The 22,128-nt window shown below is 35.4% G+C and overlaps 1 protein-coding gene across 1 annotated transcript in view; it reads right to left on the reverse strand.

The window, feature by feature from the left end:
• Positions 1-22,128, reverse strand: part of LOC145691541 (uncharacterized) — a 55,583-nt gene that overhangs the window by 12,055 nt on the left and 21,400 nt on the right. The window contains exon 2 of the mRNA XM_081766951.1: positions 1,976-2,338. Coding sequence (XP_081623077.1) covers positions 1,976-2,338 — 363 coding nt within the window. The remainder of the gene's footprint in view (positions 1-1,975; positions 2,339-22,128) is intronic.

A 22,128-nucleotide genomic window follows, 5' to 3' on the forward strand; every position in this document is an offset into this window, starting at 1 on the left:
CTAGACGTTTTATCTGATACAGGACCCACTTTTGCGGCCATTTTGAAAACGGTGGCCCAAATCGAAAATTGTTTCCTACAAATGTTGTTTCGGTTTTCAAGGACTACCGAATGAGATATGATTCAATACATGTTCCTATTTGAAAATTTGAAATTGGTCCCTGGGCTCTCTTCAAAGAGGACCCTGAGGGTCACCACAACAGCACCATGTGATGTACCCTATGACATTTTCCTTTCTTAGTTTTTGTTCCATCTTTTTAATCTCAGCTGCTTCTGATTTATAAGCACTGGACGTTTTATCTGAAACACCCTGTATATATATATCCGCGCATGGACAGCTAAACCATATTTGCAGCTACATCCAGTGTAAAGAAGATAGGATTGAAGCCCAATGTATCCAATATATACCTGAGCGTCAAGGGGGCTTTAGCCCCTATGCCCTCTCCTTCGATCCGCGACTATACAGGGTGTGATTGAAAAGTACTGGAACTTTTCCCGCCGGGCGGCTCTCTGGCGTTCGAAAAAATGTGAAGTGTGGGGGAAAATATGCGCGGGACCTTTCTCTTTCAAGGGGAACTTGGCCCAGTGCGCTGCGAGCAGCGGTTGAGAAAGCATCGCTGTCCGCGCGAACGTCGTTTTGGTCGTCGGTCACGTTTTTTGAGCGCCGAAAATGGAGTCAAAGATTGACCAACGCTACGCCATCAAGTTTGTGTCAAACTAAAAAGGACGTTCACCGAGACCCAGGACCTGCTTAAGGAAGCCTTTGGGGAAGATGTGATGTCCCGTACTCGAATCTTTGAGTGGCACAAGGCCTTCAGGGAAGGCCGGGAGGACGCCGATGACGAACTACGCTCTGGGAGGCCGTCGACGTCGAAAACCGATGAAAACGTCGACCGAGTTCGCGAACACCTGAACCTGGACCGTCGGACAACCCTCCGGGAGATCAGCGAAGAACTTAATTTGACATACTATGCAGTGCAAAAAATTGTGACTGAAGAATTGAACATGCGGAAGGTGTGTGCCAAACTAGTTCCCAAGGTGTTGACCGAGGAGCAAAAAGAACTGCGAGTGAAAATGAGTCGTGAAGTGCTGGATTGTGTGGAAGCCGACGAAGAGTTATTAGACAGTGTGATCAGTGGTGATGAAACTTGATGCTACGAACTTGATGGCGTAGCGTTGGTCAATCTTTGACTCCATTTTCGGCGCTCAAAAAACGTGACCTACGACCAAAACGACGTTCGCGGGAAAAGTTCCGGTACTTTCAATCACACCCTATATATATATATATATATATATATATATATATATATATATATATATATATATATATATATATATATATAGTTAAAGCTGTTATTTTGTTGTAAGAATCCATGAAAAATGAAATGAAATCTTTGAGTTTAGCGTTCCACGATTATGCCCTGTAGACTAGGAGAAACGGATGATTAAGGCAAGTGAATGATGATGGAAAACTTGGTGGGATAAGAATGTGGAAGGAAACGGTAATACCCCTAGAAAACCCTGGTCGCGATGTTGTTTAGCACAAAACTTACTTGACCGGGGATCGAACCAAGAACCCGACGCACCAGAAGTAAGCTAGAGCTCTACCACTGAGCCACCCTGCCTCCAGCATCCATATCGTCTTGCACATGAAACCACATAACATTTATTTCGTTTTCTCTGCAGGTAGCTACAGTATTCTTTGGTTATGTCGAGTTCACAAGGGAGTACATAAAAACAGGCTCTTTTGCCGGCAATAGTATAAAAATGTTGCCTGTTCGTCAATGTGGTCAGATGGCACATGCTTTATTTAATTCGGAAACGTTCGAGTTAAAATTACTTTTGTCATTACGTCCAGACAATAATTTTCTGACAACATTTTGCTGTATTTTTTTAAACAAAAACTACCTTGTGGGTTCGATTTCCTGGGATTCCTGGTGTTAATTAAGAATGAAAGTTAGAAGACAGTGAAATACCTGGTCGTGAGCAGAACCATTTTCGAACCAGTATCTCTGATCTCAAGCTTGTCCTTAGTGCAGTTGGTGGTATTGCGTGGTATTTCCACATGAAACAAATGAAGTTCAAGCTGCGTTCCATCAGGGCCCATAAAGAAAGTGTTACATTGCGTTCCATAGGCTAACTCTGCATCCGGTTGAAACCTGAATCTTCTGATCTCGTAATGATTCACTTGATAGTGGACCTTGCACGGCCATTTACGTACAGGAGGTTCTGTTGTTGTTACTGGTAATGAAGAAGACGTATCTTGTCGGAAGAAAAATTGACCTTTACATTTGATCACTCCAACCGTAAGTAGAAACACCATGCGAGCGAAAATAACACTGAAAAACAGAGAGAAAAATCATAAATTCTTCGGTGAACTTTCGCATAGAACCTAATTACACTGAAACTATAAACAAAGAGTTTCTCAATCTGAGGGTCGAGAACGGACATGGAAAGCAACTGTAATTGGGATCTATTAGAGAAGCCATCATGAAATGGTCCCTGAAGTTTCTTTCCACGTTCGGAGGGAAAATGCAGCCCTTCCCTAACAGCACAGGTTTGTGCTAGGCATGTGCCATTTAGGTATCCCAGTTACTTTTTAGTTACCCGAAACTTAGCACATATGATATTCATGTGCTAAGTATGTACTTCAGCTACCTACAGTTTTAGGTACTTGTTACACCTAATTGATATTTGCAACTATGTATCCTCATCCGCAATAAATTGTTCGCATATACTGTAACTTCCACATTTTCATTAATAACTCAGTTTTCTTAATGTATTATCGCTTCTTTGTGCTTTCCTTAACAAAGCAGTGTAGTAATGAATAATTATTTATGATTTTTGTGAAAAAATAAAGCAAAATAAGAAAATTATAAGCAAAAAACTGTGATTGTTATGAAACTTTAGTCTGTCAGATAATTACGCGAAGAATATCCCGAGGGAAATTCACTCCATACAGTGCACAGGTATTAGGAGCACTCACAAATACGTAAAATTGAAGGAACAGAAAATAATGTATTTTTAAGATGAACATACAATTCACACTTCACGTGAAGTTCCAATATGGGAAATCAATCAATATCTTCAGTTGAAATTACTGAAAAAAACAGAAAATGGCTATTTAAAACTCCAAGTGTAAACCTGCGCTTGAAGCGATTCTATTTCTAATATCAGAACGCGTTGTTTCGTAACATGCCTGCGTGGCCAAGCGGGTTAGCAATGCTGTTGAAATTCTAGAACCGAAGGGTGGCAGTTCGAGCCTGAGTGCGGAGCACTTTTTTTTTTCAATATAGTGAAATATTTTTTAAAATATAAATGTCTAGTTTGAAGTGCTTAAAAACACAAGACAGATGAACAATCACTTTTCAAAGCTCAGTCACATTTATTCACTATGTTCATCAATTAGGCTATATACGAAGACACTAAAATGTGGAACGTTAACGATCCTTATTAACGTTAATACCACATCCGTTATAATGAGAACAGATTTGTGATCTGAATACCAACCTTAAACCATACGTCCAAAATGAAAATTATTCATGTTCTTGATACCTATTGCAACACTCAGTTGTAATATAGAGAGTGAGAGTGCGAAAGAGAGAGATAAAATACTGTATATAGGGTGCGGAAAAATTCCCGGAACGGTCCAATATTTCGCGAAGTATAAATATCACCAAAACAAAAATAACACATGTTAAATAGTTTTAAAGAAACTATCCAATGATAGAAAACGCAATCACCTATCCCTACCTCCTTGGGGACTACGGGGGATAAATTTAAAATTTTAAATGGGAACCCCTATTTCTTATTTCATATTTGGATTCTCTAGAAAAAGTGATAGTGATTTGATCAAAAATTGAAAACAGTGTGTGCGAAGATGAAGTTACATGGAATACAATATCGATAATTGTCTTGCAAAGTAGCTTTATGAAGTAGTTCTTAGTAGTAGGGTTATTTAGAACAAAAATAAGCCATTTTTGTCACCATTTGTATTTTCTTGCAAATTAATAAATATGGACAAATGCATTATTTTATGGAAGTTAAAATGTATGAATTCGTTATGTGGGTAAAAAAAATCACATAAAAATTTTACTCTGCGTGGAAATCCAACTCACGACCTTTCATGCCGCATTCCCCTACACTAACCGCATGGCCCAGAGCTCGACACTGAGAGGCCACATTTTCATAAAGATTTGCCGCCTCCATTTTTTATGTGTCGATTCAAGTGCTATCCGTGAAGGCACTGTTTTCAATTTTGGGTCAAATCACTGTTACTTATTCTGAAGAATCCAAATGTGCAACAAAATATGGGGATTTCCATTTAAAATTTTAAAGTTACCCCCCGTGTGGGAATGGAGGGTTGCGTTTGGTATCATTGGATAGATTTTTCAAAACTGTTTAACACGTGTTATTTTTGTTTTGCTGATCTGTATATTTCGCGAGATATTGGACCGTTCCAGGACTTTCCCCGCACCCTGTATAAGCTTGTATTTTTAATTAAAACAGTTAGTGTAAATCATAATCTGGATTTTTATAAGTAAATTAAACAATCATATAGAAAATGTATACAGTTTAAAATTGAATTAAATTGCAATTCCAGAATCTGTAGCATTATACATTTCTTATTTATTTACATCGAATGTTAACTTATTGTATAGTTTATAGCATGAGTATCAGCTGATATGTAACACAAAATTATCTATAAATTGAATTTAAATAGGAAATGATATAGTTGCTATAAGAACAAGTTTATGAAAATGAACTGTATAATAATGGTTGTATTTGAAACAGAGTTTGCGTAATGGAGTAAATATTAACACCGCCAGCTTCGCAATACTGTGCGGTTTAAATTGTCAATCTTATCAATTTTACTTATTTCGCTTGAATGTTTATGGAATTTAGTATAGCATTATGAAACATTCAACAACTGATCTAGTAGTGAAACATATTTAATAAGATTACCGCACATTACGGTAGATTCAGAGATCGCTCCCAGCTTTGCGAGCACTTGATAATATTTTATTATTATATTAGATAAAATATTATGTGGAAGAGCTAAATTAAATTAGAAAATGAAATGAAATATTTAACATCCCACTATTACGCCCTTTAGGCGGGAAGGTTCTAGATTGCTGGTCCTCACATAGAGGAGAATTTGGATTAGTAACCAGTTTGGTTCTTTTCTTTATCAAATTTCAATACACAATTCATATAGTAATGTCAAGCAAGTGATAGCGAGTGAAGGCAGGTTAACCAGGTTGATTGCTTTCTTCATCACCACTCAATTGGTATACGGACCAGTGTTCTAAAATCCTGCTATTTTAGGCTAAGGGAGAAGATAATTAAAGTAAGAAAAATGATATAAGAATTGGTGGAATGAGAAAGTGGAAGGAAAAGGAAATGCTTTGAGAAAAGTCACGGACATAATGTTGTCCACCACAAGCTTACTTGGACGGAATAAAACCAGAGACCGCATGCACCAAAGGTAAGCGCTCTACCAGTGAACCATCGCGCCCCATAAATTAAATAAGAAAGATAAGTAGTAGGCATTTTATAATTGAATATTGTATGTAAGAAACTTATTGTCCATAAAGATTCTTTCTCTTCAAGCTTTTGTAATTGATGTTGCAAATTGTCCGATGCTTTGCAATGCGGGTCAAAGGAATAAATGCATTTTTTCGGGATAGTATCGTCTGCCCCTTGCTGCTATTGGTGGTATAAAAGTAGTGTTGAGTTGATTTTTAGTTTCTTGTTCCTTTTGTTATGTGAATATAAACTAGACCAAAATTTTTTACTGGTGTCCATTTCAGGATCACTCGGTAGCATGTTTTTAGTGGAGGAATGTTACGTGAATATAGATTACACCCAGTCACAAATATTTTGACGAAGATATGAATTTTTATTATACAAATAGTTTCTGCTTTTCCTTTTACTGCAAATGTTTGTTTCTAATAATGATTTTTATTCTTATTGTATAAGTGAATACACATTCAAGACTTTTTTTTTTTAAAAAAAAACAAAAGTTGTTTAATAAGGCACTGAAAAGTGTTGGATTTTGTAACACTCTAACACTTAAAAACATAATACTGAGTGATCCTGAAATGGACACCAATAATTAATTTTGGTGTAGTCTATATTCACGTAACACTTTCAACAGCGAGGCTATATGAAACGTGGGCTTACTAATTAACGTGGAATAAAAATAAAAAAAGTCTAGTGGCTAGCGCGAGTGTTTTTGGTTCTTGTAGTCTCGGGTTCGATTCCCGGTAAGGGTCGATTCAGGTTAAATTTTCAGGGGAGTTTATGGGAAAAACGTTAAAAAATATAATTGCAAAATTCTGATGCCAGTGTTTTGTAAGCTATTGACAAAATAATAGAAAGACAGGGAAGAAATTCTCTTGAGAACTGAAAGTGAACAATGTTTTCGCATTTATGCTTAATTTGCTACTAGCGTGACACATTAAATTGAATATAATATAAATATTAGACTCAAAATTCGCTACTTCACGGTTGATAACATGGTAAATGCTAGGTATTGTTAAACATTAAACGTAACACCTCAATTTTATATCAATAAATAACTTAAATAAATAAATAACAAGACAGAACAATACTATTAACCCATTTTTGCATAGTATATAAATTAAAAACACGTTGTTTATCATAACAAAAAATGGCTGAACCGTTTGAAATGAATTTTATTAACATAGTTAACACCTACCTCGGACTGGGTTGTTGTCATGCCATTTTTATTGAAATGCATATGCAAACAGAAGAGAGGGGGTTAAAATGTATGCCAAAAATAGAATCTCTCACGTTTGTGAGATGAAATATGATACATAAATTCCTTATTTAAAACGAGTGTGCACGTATCCGACCGTGTTTAGAAATTTCGGTACTAAATGGAGAAGAGGGGCAATTTGTATCCTTTTTGCTCAATATTTAAGAATGATGACATCGAGATTGTGTCTTGTCTTCACAGCAAAACGGGTGAAGCACTTGAAATTATCTTTTAAATATACGGTATTTAGCATTTGGTCCAGTCGGATTCATTAACACATGTCGTAAGAGGAACAGATGGATATAAACACCTTATTTTAAAATATGTGAGCCCATCTTCCGTTGTCCTTAAAAATCCACTTTTGAGGGGAAAATGGGGCAAGTTCCAAATAAGGCAGTCAATATGTAAAAGTGACGTCGTGTTTGTCTGTCCGATCATCACGGGAAATCAAATCAGCCGTTTGAAATAAATATTTGAATAAATTTAGTACTTGGAAGAAAATGGTTAGCTGACGTTCACTAGAAACTTGACAAAACTTCGATACAAATTAGAGGATAGTCAGCTATGCCTAAATCTAATATTGTAGGTGGAAGTGAAAACGACGAACGAAGTAACAGCGGATTAAAATTTAGCATTAGAAGTCATTGAAAAACAGAATGTGATGCGCGAAAACGAGAAAAAAAGAAAAGGAAAAACGTAACGTTGCCGACGACAACACACTGGATGGTGCTTATCGAAAGACCCATAAACGCTATTCATTAGCTCATTCTTCACGGTTTGGATTGCAAGAAATAAAACTATTTCTTCGTGCTAATACGCCTCTCAAAACGAAATGTTATATTTCTGCAAAATTTGTTTTTCTCACATGACTGGATAATTTTTTAAAAAAATTCTATAGTGCTGAAGAAAACAAAACCATATGACAAGCTGTATTTGATCTGAAGACCCCATGATCTTTACTATATGTTGTTATTCATTACATCAGCGAGACGTTGTTTGCAATGACACTGATACATTGAGTGGTTTGTTCGAGAAAGTTGCTTGTCTCGATTTTGTTTACTCTTTAGGTTTTTCGTAGAATACATGAAAAAGAAATACATTTTTCGCTTAGATATCCAGGAATCCTGTTTCAACTGATCAGAAAACAGCAATCTACTGGTGAAATGATATGGGGTAATGTGTAGCATTTTGTTTTCACGCCATCGATAGCAGCAAGGGGCACATGAATTACATAAAAAGGGAGTGTGTTGTTATGAACTACTAATATCTTTTTCAAACCTACGTGTTACTTCGTAGCTCAGGGGATAAGTGAAAGATTACAATACACAAGTTCGCACGATCGAGTCTTGTCCACTGCTATTAGGTTTTTTTTTTCATTTTCATTGTTTAACGGTGAAAGTGACGTAGATACATTTTCATTGGCATTCAAAAAAAAGAATGGAAGGGAATATGTAGCTCTGAAAACGGCTGTTTATATATAAGTGTCTAATAGGAGGTCCAATGACCTTCTACATCGATGACTGCCTGGAGTCTTCTGGGCATGCTTTCGGTAAGTCTGCGGAGAAAGCGTTCACTACGAGAGACTTCCTCCCAGCTGTTTTCAACGATTTCCCATAGTTGATTTTTTGTGGATGGAGGCGGGTTAGGCCAGTTCTCCTTCATCACCCTTTTGACCTCTGCCCATACTGTCTCAATTATATTCATATCGGCTACTCGCGGTGGCCAATCTAGGACCTCTAAATCGCCTGCTGCGAGAGCCAATTTTGAACTCATTGACACATACGAACCGGAGACCTGTCGTGCTGAAACTGGATTACTCCATCGGGGTAGATAAAACGCACAGATGGCAACATAACATCCCGAAGGATATGTAAATATTGCTCACCTGTAAGACGCCCCTCTCCCCTATGGAGTACTCCAAGACACTGTGATGTCATGAAACCCCAAGCAGATACAGATACGCGTCCACAGTGACGTTTGTGGAAAACGAATCTGGGATCATGCCTGGAGCCTCTCGGACGATACACGACTACTGGACCATTATTTGAGGAAGAAAATGTGCATTCGTCTGTGAAGACAACATTTCTCCAATCACGGTTCACATTTTCTTCCGCAAATTGAAGCCGTCGTCTTATATGCTCTTCCGAGAGGAATTCTTTCACCGCAGCACGACGGGCGTGAAGATTAGCTTCCCTAAGACGCCGTACAGAAGTATTTCGAGAGCATGGAAAAGCTGATGCGTGCCGAAGTTGTCTGGCGGTCATGTTGGGATTAAGTCGCGCAGCAGCAACAAGCTGCGCATCCTGCTCAGGTATCGTCACACGACTCCTACCACTACCTCGGCGCCGCATAGTTTCTCCAGTCTCTCGAAAACGCTTTATCCACTTCTGTGCTGTTCTTGGTAAAACTCCACACCTTTCAGCGGCTTGTGAAGCGCAATAGCCTTCTTGCACTAAAGCAAGAACACGCTCTTTTCTATTCTCAGCCATTTCTGACTTCTACCCTTTTCACGAGTTGCACGTTGAATGAGTACCCCTTTTAGTTGAAGCTATTAAACGACATGCGCAGTTGATTACTCCAAGAGCTAGTAAGATAGTAGTTCTTATTTGCTAAGAGGCAGAAAACACGTTATTTCGATATATGTTGTTTGACTACAAGGGAGCACTTCACAACTGATTACTGAGTGATAAGATCTGTGGTATTCTGTTCAACTTTCCTTTAGGCAATTTTAAACGTAATAGACAAAATTTGTCTGACCTTGTCAGTGCCTGAGGCAGAAGACAAAATCAATGAAAATGTTTTCAACAGAACATTTTCGATTTATGTTTATCTCCTATCCGTTTTTGTTACGATTGCCTCCTTTAGAAACATCAGCTCTCTTTTTTTTTTTTGGCCCGTATAAGGAAATGCTATTGCGGTTTTCCAAAGTTCAACATTTTTGGCAAAATTAACACTTTCAAATAAAGCTAAACAAGCATATGTTTCACAGACAAAACAATATGTAAAGTTCTACTTTCCAGTTAGGCAACATTCCTTCACAAAATTGCAACTATAGTTTGAATCTCAAGTAATAGCTCCTAACTAACTAACTAATTCTATGGCCTATGGAACCCGGAGGTTCAATGCCGCATTCACAAAAGCTCTCCACTGACTTCTATCCTTAGCTAACTGGATCCAGTTTCTACTTTCTATTCCTATTTCTGCGAGATCCATCTTAATATTGTCCTCCCATCTGCGCCTAGGTCTTCCTAATTATAAGCTCAAGTAATATGTAACAATAATAATAATAATAATAATAATAATAATAATAATAATAATAATAATAATAATAATAATATCTTAGTATCAAACTTTAAGCGATTTTTATATGATGCATATATTCATGAAAATAGTCACTACTTGTTATTACTCATTTGGTGTTCCCCTAGGGTTACTAAGAATTGAAATCAGGATCTCTGACTGTGCAGTCCAGTATGCTAACTGTATAACCACAGAGCACGGATCTGACAAAAAACATATTCATAACGTTTTGCTACCCCTCCTTTTCCCGTATCGATTAAAGTACCATCCGTGAAGGAATTGTTTTCAATTCTGAGTGAAATCAGTCACTTTTTTCTGGAGAATCGAAATGTCCAATAAGAAATGGGGGTCCCACTTTAAAATTTTAAAGTCACCCCTACCGCCAAAGGGAATGGGGATAGCGGATTTTGTTTGGTATAATTGAACTATACATATAAAGCAGAAACATATATTCTCATTTTGGGCGTGTGTTTTCAATTTGATCTATCAATTTGATCTATCAATTAGAAATCTATTTGAACTTTGGTAGTGCTAGCATTTCCATAGCGTCATCTTCGTATACAAACAGATGGTGAATAAAAGTGACAGAGGTTTGAAAGCTGACAGTTTATCTGATTTTGTTTTTATAACCAATTCAAATGTTAAAAATATAACGTTGTATTTAGAAAAAATAAAATATCCTTATATTGAAAGAAAACCGGACTGGGAACCGAACCGTCAATCATTACTGTAATTTCAAGCGCCTCGCTAAACCCACTTATTTTCTTCGTAATTTACGTCGCGAAAGGCGGCCCCGAAGTTCACTTACCAAAGTCTACTTTTCCCTTATCAGTAATTTCTGTATATTTCCTACTCGGTTATACACGTTTTACAGTAACCTTGAATGATAGGGACACAAACACAGACACGTCGAGAACATTTAAAATTCCAAAAGTTCTCCCACCGGGAATCAAACCCGGTACTCTGTACACCACAGACACACATGCTAGCCACTAGACCACACAGCCAAGTTATAAAGCCAGCGCGTTTTAATAATTCTACTGGAAATACACGAGATATGCACTTGTAATACATCGAGTGATTTATTCGAGAGGGGCAAAGCACTTTACTTTGAATTCATTTCTTGGTTTCGTTTCTACTGTTTATTCTTTGTATTTTTCGTACACTACTTGAAAAAGCAAATACATTTTTCGCTACGGTGTCCAGAAATACTATTTTAACTGATCATAAAACAAATCTTTCGGTGAAATAATATGGGGTAATGTGTGCTATTCTAGTTTCATACCGAGTTCCTTCGTAGCTAAGCGGTTAGCATACGCACCTTTGACGTAAGAGACCCGGTTCGATTCCCGGTGTGAGCTCGTGTGGTTCGGATTTCACGCTAATCAGTAGGTAAACGTCTCATATAGCCTCGATGCTGAAAGGGATGTTAAAATCAACTCAACATTATTTTATACCATCAATTGAAGCAAAAGGTAGACGATACTATCCTGTTGAAAACATGCATTTATTTCTTTGGCACATATTACAAAGCATCGGACTATTTGCGACACTTCAAGAAAAAGATGCTTTATGAATATTAAGTCGCTTCAAGTGTTCAAATCGCTTTGTAAAAATCCAGATTATGAATTGCAATAACTTTTTACGTTGTAATTAAAATAACAGCATATATTGTTTTCTATCTCTCTCACATTCTTTCTCTCTCTTTCTTTCTTTCTCTATATATACACACCTGTATATTACAATAGGTATCAGAACATGAATAATTTTCATTTTGGACGTGTGATTTAAGGTTGGTATTCAAATCAGAAAGTTGTTCCCATTATAACAATGTTAACGTTCCTCATTTTAGCGTCTTCGTATATAAATGATGACAGGGTGAACAAATATAACAGGCTTTGAAACGTGATAGTTCATCTGAGTTTTTTTTTTTCAAGCACTTCAAAGCAGAACTTTATATTTAAAGAAATGTTTCCATATGTTGAAAAAAATCAAAACTACCGGAAGGCAGATTCGAACTGCCGCCCTCCGATGCTAGACTTTCAAGAACACTACTAAACACGCTTGACCACCGAGACAATTCATGAAAGAATATGTTGTAATAATGCTCATATATCACTCCAAGCGCCTCCCGGAGTGATATATGAGCATTATTTCAGGTTTTCACGTTCACAGGTCAGGTTTTCACGTTCACACCTGAAGTTTTAAATAGTCATTTTCTCCCTATATCGTAATTTCAACTGAAGATATTGACTGATTTTACATATTGGAACTGTGCATGAAGTGTGAATTGCATATTAAACGCAGAAATATGTAGTTGACTCTTCAGTTTATGTTTCTGTTCAATAGCTCCACATGTTAGTGAGTGTTTCCTAATACCTGTGTCATTTTCCCTCTTTTTTCCCACGGGATATTCGTCGTGTAATTATTTGACACACTAAGGTTTCATAAGATTAAAGGTTTTTTGCTTATAATTTTCTTATTTTGCTTTATTTTTTCTCTAAAATAATAAATAATTATGCATTATTACACTGCTTTGTTAAGGAAAGCACAAAAAAGCGATAATATAGTCAGAAAAGCGAGTTATTAATGAAAATGTGGAAGTTACAGTATATGCGAACAATTTATTGCGGATGAGGATACCACAAATATAGCATTTATATACCTGGCTCAGTTTCGCACTCTAACAGTCATTTGTTTTTATGTCGTCACTTGATGCATATATCTGTCATGTTCTAGGTACGTCCTTTAGGTACATGCTGTTTCAGATACTCTAACAGCACAAGATGTGCTAGGCATGCTACATTAAGTGTTCTAAATTCATCTCCCACATTTGATGCATTTGTTGCTTCTTTTTGTAAGCGATTGTGTACTAGAAGCAACAAACGCATCAACTTTATTAGATGGCAACTGTCGCCAATCATTTGAATGTGAATATGGAAGAACCATGAAATAAAGTAAATAGAGTGGTTAAAGGAGCACTCTCATTAGCCAAATTCAAAAGACCTCAACAATTTATCCCTCTACAAGCGACATTGTCTTCATCGTCTCCGTGGCCAAATCGGTGGAGCACGTGGCTAGTAATTCAACGGTTGGTGGTTCGCGCCCACCCTGGAGTACATTTTTTACTTGTTTAAAGTGTTTTTAGACTCACCTTAATGTAAACACATTACGCATATAGTCGATTTAACATATTTTGGGGGAGTAATTTTGTGGTTCATTGACGTTTACAGCATAGGGAACATACCTAGAACATACTCGACACGTTCCCCAGATACATGTCAGGCATGTGCCTAGCGGCGGACATAGACTGTGACTGTCACTTGCCATCCATGTGATTTTTCTCTCAGAGGTATATAAGGCATATACTGTACACATTCCCATGTACCTGAGGAAACATGATAGGCATATGCCTGCTATGTAATTGTGCTGTTAGGGTTACTTTGGTGCTAGTGTTACCAAGCACGGTCACTCTGTTTCCACCATTTAAAAAAAAACTGCCATTATAGATGCATTGAAAAACCTTTGACACCTGAGAAGTGGAACCCTGCTGCGAGCTGTCAGAGACCTCCTCTTGCTGGTTCCTCTATAGTAGCGGAAAAACATATATTTTTAAAATTATTTTTATTTTTTTTTATTTTGATAGACAAATTTTTATGTGCGCATTTTTGTGAAATACAGTTAAACAAATTGAATAAAATGTTAAATTATTAAAGAATGGTTTATAGAACAATTGGAATAAAAGTGGAATGGAACTGGTATAAAACTGTTTTTTGAATACAACAAAAACATAAACACAATAAAAATTCTGTATTAAAATAAAGTTTAAGTGGGAGACCCGGATTCGATTCCCGCATAAGCTCATGTGGTTTGGATTCCACATTAATCAGTAGGTCCACGTCTCATATAGCCTCCCTGATGAAAGGGACGTTAAAGTCAAAATCAATTCAACTCAAAATACAATTCAAACTATAAGGCTACACACGTATACAACTGTAAGCGTTAAGAAGCAATAATCGTAAAGCTTATTACTAGCTAGACATTACTTATGGGGGGATGCTAGCAAGATGTCATAAAACACCGTCGTGACATGAAATAAATTCAGAAAGCCTTCATCAATACTTTGAAAATCGCAGGGGTTTTTTTTTAAGTAAATTGTAGAATTTATTTATTTATTTAAGAATACAAGAGGCTTTTAGAGCACATTACAGTATTCTGTATAGTACTCTAAAGTGATTTAACAGCTCAACTCGGAAATCATTTACACCAGGGGCGTAACCACTATGGCGCGAAACTCCGTAATGAGGGGGGCCCGACACTTCCAAGGGAACCCTTCACCCTAGCTTCCTAATATGTCGAATCAACATTCTTTTCAGTTTTGTATTAGTTGGCTATGTTCTGCCATCCTCCCCTTTTCTCAGCTATATCTGAAGGAAGAAGTAATTTAACTGTGAAAAGTGGAATGTTGTCAGACATCACTTAGATGCAGACGATTCAAAAAGTTCAAACTTTATTTGATAAGTTGTGTGAAGATAGTCAGTAGTCTCAATGACAGTGAATCAAACTTTAGAATTAGCATCTATATTAAACTATTTGACGTACTAACTTCACAGTTACATTGTCGTTTTACATCCTAGCGTGATACAGTATTAAAATCTTCCTTCTTTGTTTCCCGTCAATATAGTTAATCTCACTGATGATGAAATTCTAAGAAGGGTACAGATACTTCAAATAATTTACGGTTGTGACATTGGTTCTTCGATTCAGATGGAAGTAATTTGCTTTGTGAAACAACTGAAATCTGAAATGCGTGTTCAGAATTCTGTGTTTGGATTAACAAAGCTTTTAATTATGAAATGTAAGTCATTGGCGTCTAGCTTTTCAGAAATTATTACCCGGTAGTTGTTGTTTTTGACGCTCCCTGTCTCTGTCAGTTCTTCGGAGAGGCCGTTCTCAAGATTGAAATTAATATATGAGAAACATAATGGACCAAAATACATTAAGTAATCTAGCACTGCTCTCAATAAATGCGGGCGAAGCTGAAAAATGGATTTACGGGAGTTAGTAAAGGATTTTGCTGGCAGGAAAGCAAGAAGGAAACCATTCAATTAATGGCTACTACTTTTCATGAGAACTGGCGTCACTGACTGCAAAGAGTTGAGTTGAGTTGACTTTGAGTTTAACGTCCCTTTCAGCAGTGAGGCTATATGAGACGTGGACTTACTGATTAAGGTGGAATCCGAACCACATGAGCCCCCGCCAGGAATCGAACTCGGTCTCCCACGCCAAAGGCCTGACTGAAAAGAGGTAAACCCATCTTCTATTCTGAAGCTTATATATATATATATATATATATATATATATATATATATATATATATATATATATATATATATATATGTAACAAAGTGGCTTCCATTTATGAATATTTACGCCTAGTAGTTGCATTTATTTAACTCATTATTCACACATACATGGTTATTTATTATTATCTATCATTCCGGAAAAAAAATGTTAAGGCGGGGAGCCCTGGGTATTCTCTTGCGGGGAGGCCCATAAAACGTAGATACGCCACTGGTTTACACACGTACTACAGATATCTAAACATTTATTTACCTTGCTGTACCTGTTATAAGACGCACATATTCGCCACATAGGCGACTTAATTAGTACCTTCGTCCTGGCTTTCCGACAGAAAAAGAAATCCGTGTATGCTAATCTCGTTCTTAAGGTAGAAATCTGAAGATTAATTTGGGAGGAAACGGGAGTATCCCGAGAAAACCCACACACACGATGTTGTCCACTACAAACTTACTTGGGTCGGGGATCGAAGCAGGGACCTTACGCACGGGAAGTAAGCGTTTTACCACTGAGTCAGTAGTGAATATGTACAAACGTCCTTTTTTTTGACCTAAGTACTTACACTTTTTGGTACATATTGTCGTTGAAGTAATGAATATTGTAATTACTTTAAGTACTCTCATTGAAGTAATAAATTGAAGTACAAAGGTTCAATTGAACTTGAATTATTACAGTTTTTTTTACCGGTACTTTAAGAACAATTACTGACATGTAATTATGCTGTACCGGACTGTAGTCTCATTATTTTGCCTACGTAATAACGACCTACATATTTTTGTTCACTTTTTTTATATGCGTTCCTTTGTAGAGCATGTTAAAGTGACAGGATGAATTATTTTTTTGATAAAGGTTTAAATATGAAATTGAACGAAACGGTCGGCTGTGCTTGTACTTTATGTTGATTAATTATTTTTTGTGTATTTTGTAACATTTTGAATGTTTAAACGAGCCTGCCCATCTTTGAATGTGGTCTTTATAAAGTGATAAGCTGAATGCATTTGTAACGGGGGTGTGACATTAGATGGATTGAATTGGCAGACTTTGTAGTGCTTTGAATTATAGCGACAAATTTAAATAAAACAACATTAGTTACTGAAAATAAATTGTTTTGGGTTTAAATGAGAAAATAATGTTAATTTAGTTCTGGGTAGGGTGGACATTTTAATATAAAGGAAGTAATTAATAATGTAAAGAATTCACGCATGGTTTTTGAAGTGTATAATTAATGTCAACCGTTTGATTTTGAAAGACTTTTTTGAAACGGAAACGCAATCCTTTAAAGATTAATTGTTTGGGGAAACAACAGGCAAACAAAACTGCAACCCGGCAGGTTTAGGACGCGACAGGAAAATTAATTCAGAACGACAAGGGTTCTTTAAGAAAAGAGACCGCCATCTGTTTTAACATAAGTGCCCGCAGGGGAGGTTGGGCGACACAGAGGATGTATTATATGAGTTATGGAGAGTGAGAAGGTTCTAGAATTTGGTAGAACTTTCTGGATTTATTTTTGTTGGTATACAAACTTTGATGCAAATCAAGTGGTTACATTTGAAGAAATAAAAGCACGATGCGTTTGAGTTGGTGAATTGTATTCTATAGAAGTTAACAGAGAAGAAGAATTTATCTGTAAGTACTGGCTTTGTTTTTTTCTTGTTTTATGTTTATGTTTTCTTTTTTTCGTATGAGAAGGGACATTGGAAATGAAATACACGCAAAACATTTGTAATTGTTGGGAGTATAAGGGGGATGGAAGTGTTTGTTTTTATCGGGAATTGATTGCGGATTTTCCGGCATCGAAAACCATATGACTCGATGTACTTATATGTAATTATAAATTAACTAAGGTGTAGTGTAATGTAATATGGAGGCTACAGGGATTTAATATTGGTCATTGCACTTGGATTTGAACCAGGGCCCTCCCACGTGGAAAACCGTACGCTAATTTTTTTTTGTTCGATGGAGTTTTTTACTTATATGGCACTAAAATTGAACACAATCTGTGACTTGCCGGGAATCGAATTATGATCTTCCGCGCCGAAAGCCAAACACAATAAACAAATAGCAAGGAATTTTGGATTGTTTGGACCTCTCCGTTAGGACGAGACGTAGTTATTATTTTACATATTAAAAGAATAGTTGTATAGACACACAAACGGACACATTTTATAATAAATATGCGATTATTTTCTTGTTCATAGGACCATAGCATATCTTCAGAATATAAGAAGTTAGTGTTACATGAAAAGACCATTAAATGATGTGTGAAACTGATTACTTATGTAATATGGTATTAATTTTTATTATTTTTGTGTGTGGTATTAACATTTACAGTAGGGGAAAGGAACTGGGTAGCCTACACCTGCTTTGAATTTTGCTTATTTTTATCTTTAGTACTATTGAACTGAACATAAGTTTGAATTTCGGTGACGAATAATATTTTTATAATTGTTACCATATGTCAGTGGTTTCCAACCTTTTTCATTTTGAGGCGCATCTGGAAAAAATGTTGTTTGTAAAATGCAGGAGCTGAATAAAAGCTTGGTATGTGATACTTTTGTAATCATTTTATGAGAAAATTTAGATTTTTTCTTATTGTTCCTTGATGGTACAAATAATCGTATTTGATTTGAAGTTTAGCGTCCCTTTTTAGCACCATTGTTATGTGAGACATTGACCTACTGATTAACGTTGAATTAGAATCCTTGAGCTTCAGCAGGGAATTAAATCCCCACGCCAAAGGCGCGTACGCTTACCACGTAGCCACAAAGAAGATTTATTCGTGTTTGAAACAGTTACGTGAACTAAAATACGGTATATAGTTAATTTCTTTTCGTAAGCTTCGTGTTTTATATTATATATTCACCTCGTGATTTACAGCGGTCCTAAACTAATAGATAGGAGTTTTGTGTTGTAAATGAGAGGAGAGTATTTGAAAATGTTATTTAGCTCAAAGTCGCGTCTCAGTTTTATTAATTGAATGTCGGACAAGCGCCTTTTGTACGTATAGAGCATACTTTAACGTTTTAGGCTTGCACTTCCTTGCTATGAAAGATGGGAAACTAGTTTAAAAAAGTAAAACGATTATTATGGTTTATATGAAAAAAGCACTGTGAATCAAACTTGGACCTACGTGTACGAAAAGCGCCCTGCTAGCCATTAAATTCTTGGAATATATTAGACAGTATGGAGAACAAGAATTAGTACCAAGAATGTAATTTTACGTGCGTATGTGACATACACGCTGGGACGTTTTTATACTAACATTATCAGTGAGATTATTTTGTTTAGCGAATACTTATAAGTAATTTATGAAGGGAAGAAATAATAGTGGTAGAGGGAAACAGACATAATGTTTCTTTGGATGAAAGGAAGACATTTCGTATGAGACATAACCATACTATTTTATTGAGGCATTAGGTCATAGATTTTTTTAGATCAAGAATTTTTAGATGGGGATAATGTAAAAGTAATTAGAACATGATACGATATTAGTTAACGAAGAATCTTCTTTATTGAAATTCTGTGTATGAAATTAGTACACAGTACTAATACTGCGTACTGCAGTGTGCTAAAATGAACCGAGAATAATAAGTTGTCTAATATTAATCACGTTGATTGCATGGTTTAAAGACACTTTTTAAATATAGAAAACATATTTGTTTCTCGCCGAGCGACTTTGTATGAGAAGTGACTAGTAAGAGGAGATATATATGTAATAACAGGTAGTGTACGTTAGGGACAACTTGTAGTCATCTAATCAAGGTAGGTAGCGACACTTGTTGTTACGGAATATAAGATATAAACGTTTATTCGTCAGTGCAGGTAATGGCATCTAATAGTGTGATTAATGTACTTATTATTGGAATTAGCCTTATATACTGATTATAGTATTTAAGTTTATGACAAGATTTATTAGCTTTGAAATTTTGTAGGTCCGCAAATTTCCTGTACACTAGCGCCATGTTTGCCATCAGATACGAGGCAGCTCAGATAATAACAACAATTGGCTTAACCGACCTATTAGGAATTACCGTGACTGAGTTACTGAGACGCCTTGCTGTTACAATAAGGATAGTAGTTTTAATTCAGTAACAATAACTACTGTATAAAAACAAGCAAATGAAAAGTGGCTTGTTTTAAGATAGCACTGGATAAAGCATACCCTTTAACTGGCCTACACACCGTCTGCATGATGTAACTAGCTCTATTAAGAGTTAGGATGGGTTGCATTTTAGATATAATGAAAGCTTTACGCAGTATACTTGACATTTATGCTACGTAAAAATAACGTATTTTTAAATAATGTTTCATAAGTTTCTTTTTTGGAAGTTTGTGATTTCTGTGACAAAAAATTGCATTAGGAAGTGTGCTGCAATCTATTTTGTATTTATATAATTATTACTATAATTATATTTGCTATACTTCAAACAAAATCGAGACTTAGCCCTAATAAATGACTGCTTAATATTTTTAACAAAACATATTGCATTCAAATTGTTTTGTTTGAAATATAATTGTGTTCTTATATTTGATATTGAGGAATTTCCGGCTATACTATGATCGTAAGACTTTTAAGAAGGAAGTGAAGAATAGCAAGCGAAACGAAAATGGCCCTAACTGTGTGTAAATCAGCAATTCACAACTTTTAATGCAAGTTGGCTACTAGTATGTAACTGACAGATTGTTAGATTCTTGCAGATGCTCGCTTGCTGCTAACTTAGAGATCAGATAACTTTTTAAAGTTTCGCAAGTCTAGTGCAAGTGAAGCGCAAACTTATGCTATGTAGGATGTGACATACTCTGCAATGAAGCAGAAACGGAACTGGTGGGTCACATACCTAGAACAGATAGAAGATGGACGAGAAATAACATACATTGGATTTTCTAGAGATAAGAAGCGATGTACATAGAAGACAATCGAATACAAAATGTATAGATATAACCTGCCGTTTAGCAGAAACTGTACAAATGGAAAAGATCAGCTGATGGAAACATGTAGAAGAAAATGATGGAGACCTTCGTTCAGGAGATGATTGATATCATTTGAATATATATGAAAGTTACACTTTTATATTTAAGCTGAACGTTACAATTTTTTCTACAGCGACAGGAAAATGATCTAGCAGTTGGCAACACTGAAAAAACGTTAGAAACACAGACGGTGGATGATTTAAATTATTTATTTTTACGTCCTAATAGTTTTTTTTAAGTTTCACATACATTAATTGTATTTTCGTTTCTTTATTATAAACATGAACATGCAAAGCATTTTGTTTATACAGTTAGTTTTAATTATTTGATATTGTACTGATTGGTATATTATTTCAATTACTAGAAGATAGTTGAAAAGTTTTGTGTAGCTAGACGACTATGGAAACCTTAGAGTATTGTGATATGAGCATGTTTTAAGTTACAGAAGAAGGGTGAAACAGAATCATGATAAAAAGTTGTAAAAGGAGAATGTGTAAGGAAATAAGAGATTTGTGAATTTAGAGAGACAATTGAAATCATATTTAGTTATTAAACTAAAATATTTGATAAAGATTTTTAAAATTTTCTATAATTTTATTTGACATATCCAGTTAAAAATGCGCACGCTATTCACAAGTAATGTAGTTAGACACGTATTCGAAGACATTTAGTGGTATTTTGATACATTTTTAAAGATATGCCTGAATATTATTTTTAACGATATATAATTGTTTTGACTATATAGCTGAAAAGTAATCATACTGATATGTATTTTGGCTATATGTTTTGTTTTCCAAGGTCCTAATACGTGATATAAGCTATTCAGCATTTTATGAACTTATTTTGTTCATCCACTACTAAATTACATCCATCAGTTGCACATTTAAATCAGTAAATTTTTAACTTATGAACCAACTAGTTATTACTGTGAAGACTACGTTACATCATAATAAATTATAATTGAGCAAATCAATTATTTCTAAGTCTTTAGCAGTGGAGGTTTAGATGTTAACTATCTCAATTGTTCAAAATTGGATTCCAATTGTAAGTGCACTTGTTATGATTACTTTTTGATATTTTAGTTTCATATTTAAGTATAAAGTTTGTTTGTTTATTATCTATATAAGTAAATGTTTGTATTCATACTATTTAAAAGTTCCTATAATACATTTTCAATGAAAGGAAAATTTTCTGCATCTTAGTTTATCCGAAGAAACAATATGTAGTGTATTCCCTGCAAGAGAAATGTTTCTGAAATTCAGTTTAACAGAAAAAGTTGGTAAAAAATATGCTAATAAAAAATTTTAGTGCAAAAGTTAATGTATATTGTAACCAAAACGTTTCTACATTTTAGTTTCTCAGAAGTTAGAAAAAAAATGTAGTGTCAATTTTCTGCAAGAAAAGTTTCTGGAATTTAGTTTAACAACAAAAAATAAAGGTTTGTAACGAAATGTTAGTAAAACATTTTTTAGTGCAAAATTTTATCTGTATAGTGTTGTAGCAATAAACATTCTGCATTTTAGTTTATCCGAAGAAACAATATGTAGCATAATTTTCTCAAGAAAAGTTTCTGAAATACAGTTTAACAGAAAAAGTTGGTAACAAGATATGTTAATAAAAATTTTTAGTGCAAAAACTTAATGTTAACGTTGTTACAATAAACATTCTGCATTCTAGTTTATCAGAATCGTTAGAAACAATATGTGGTGTAAT

This window comes from Thermobia domestica, chromosome 8 (assembly GCF_964235325.1).
Source record: "Thermobia domestica chromosome 8, izTheDome1.hap1.1, whole genome shotgun sequence".
Lineage (NCBI taxonomy): Eukaryota > Metazoa > Arthropoda > Insecta > Zygentoma > Lepismatidae > Thermobia > Thermobia domestica.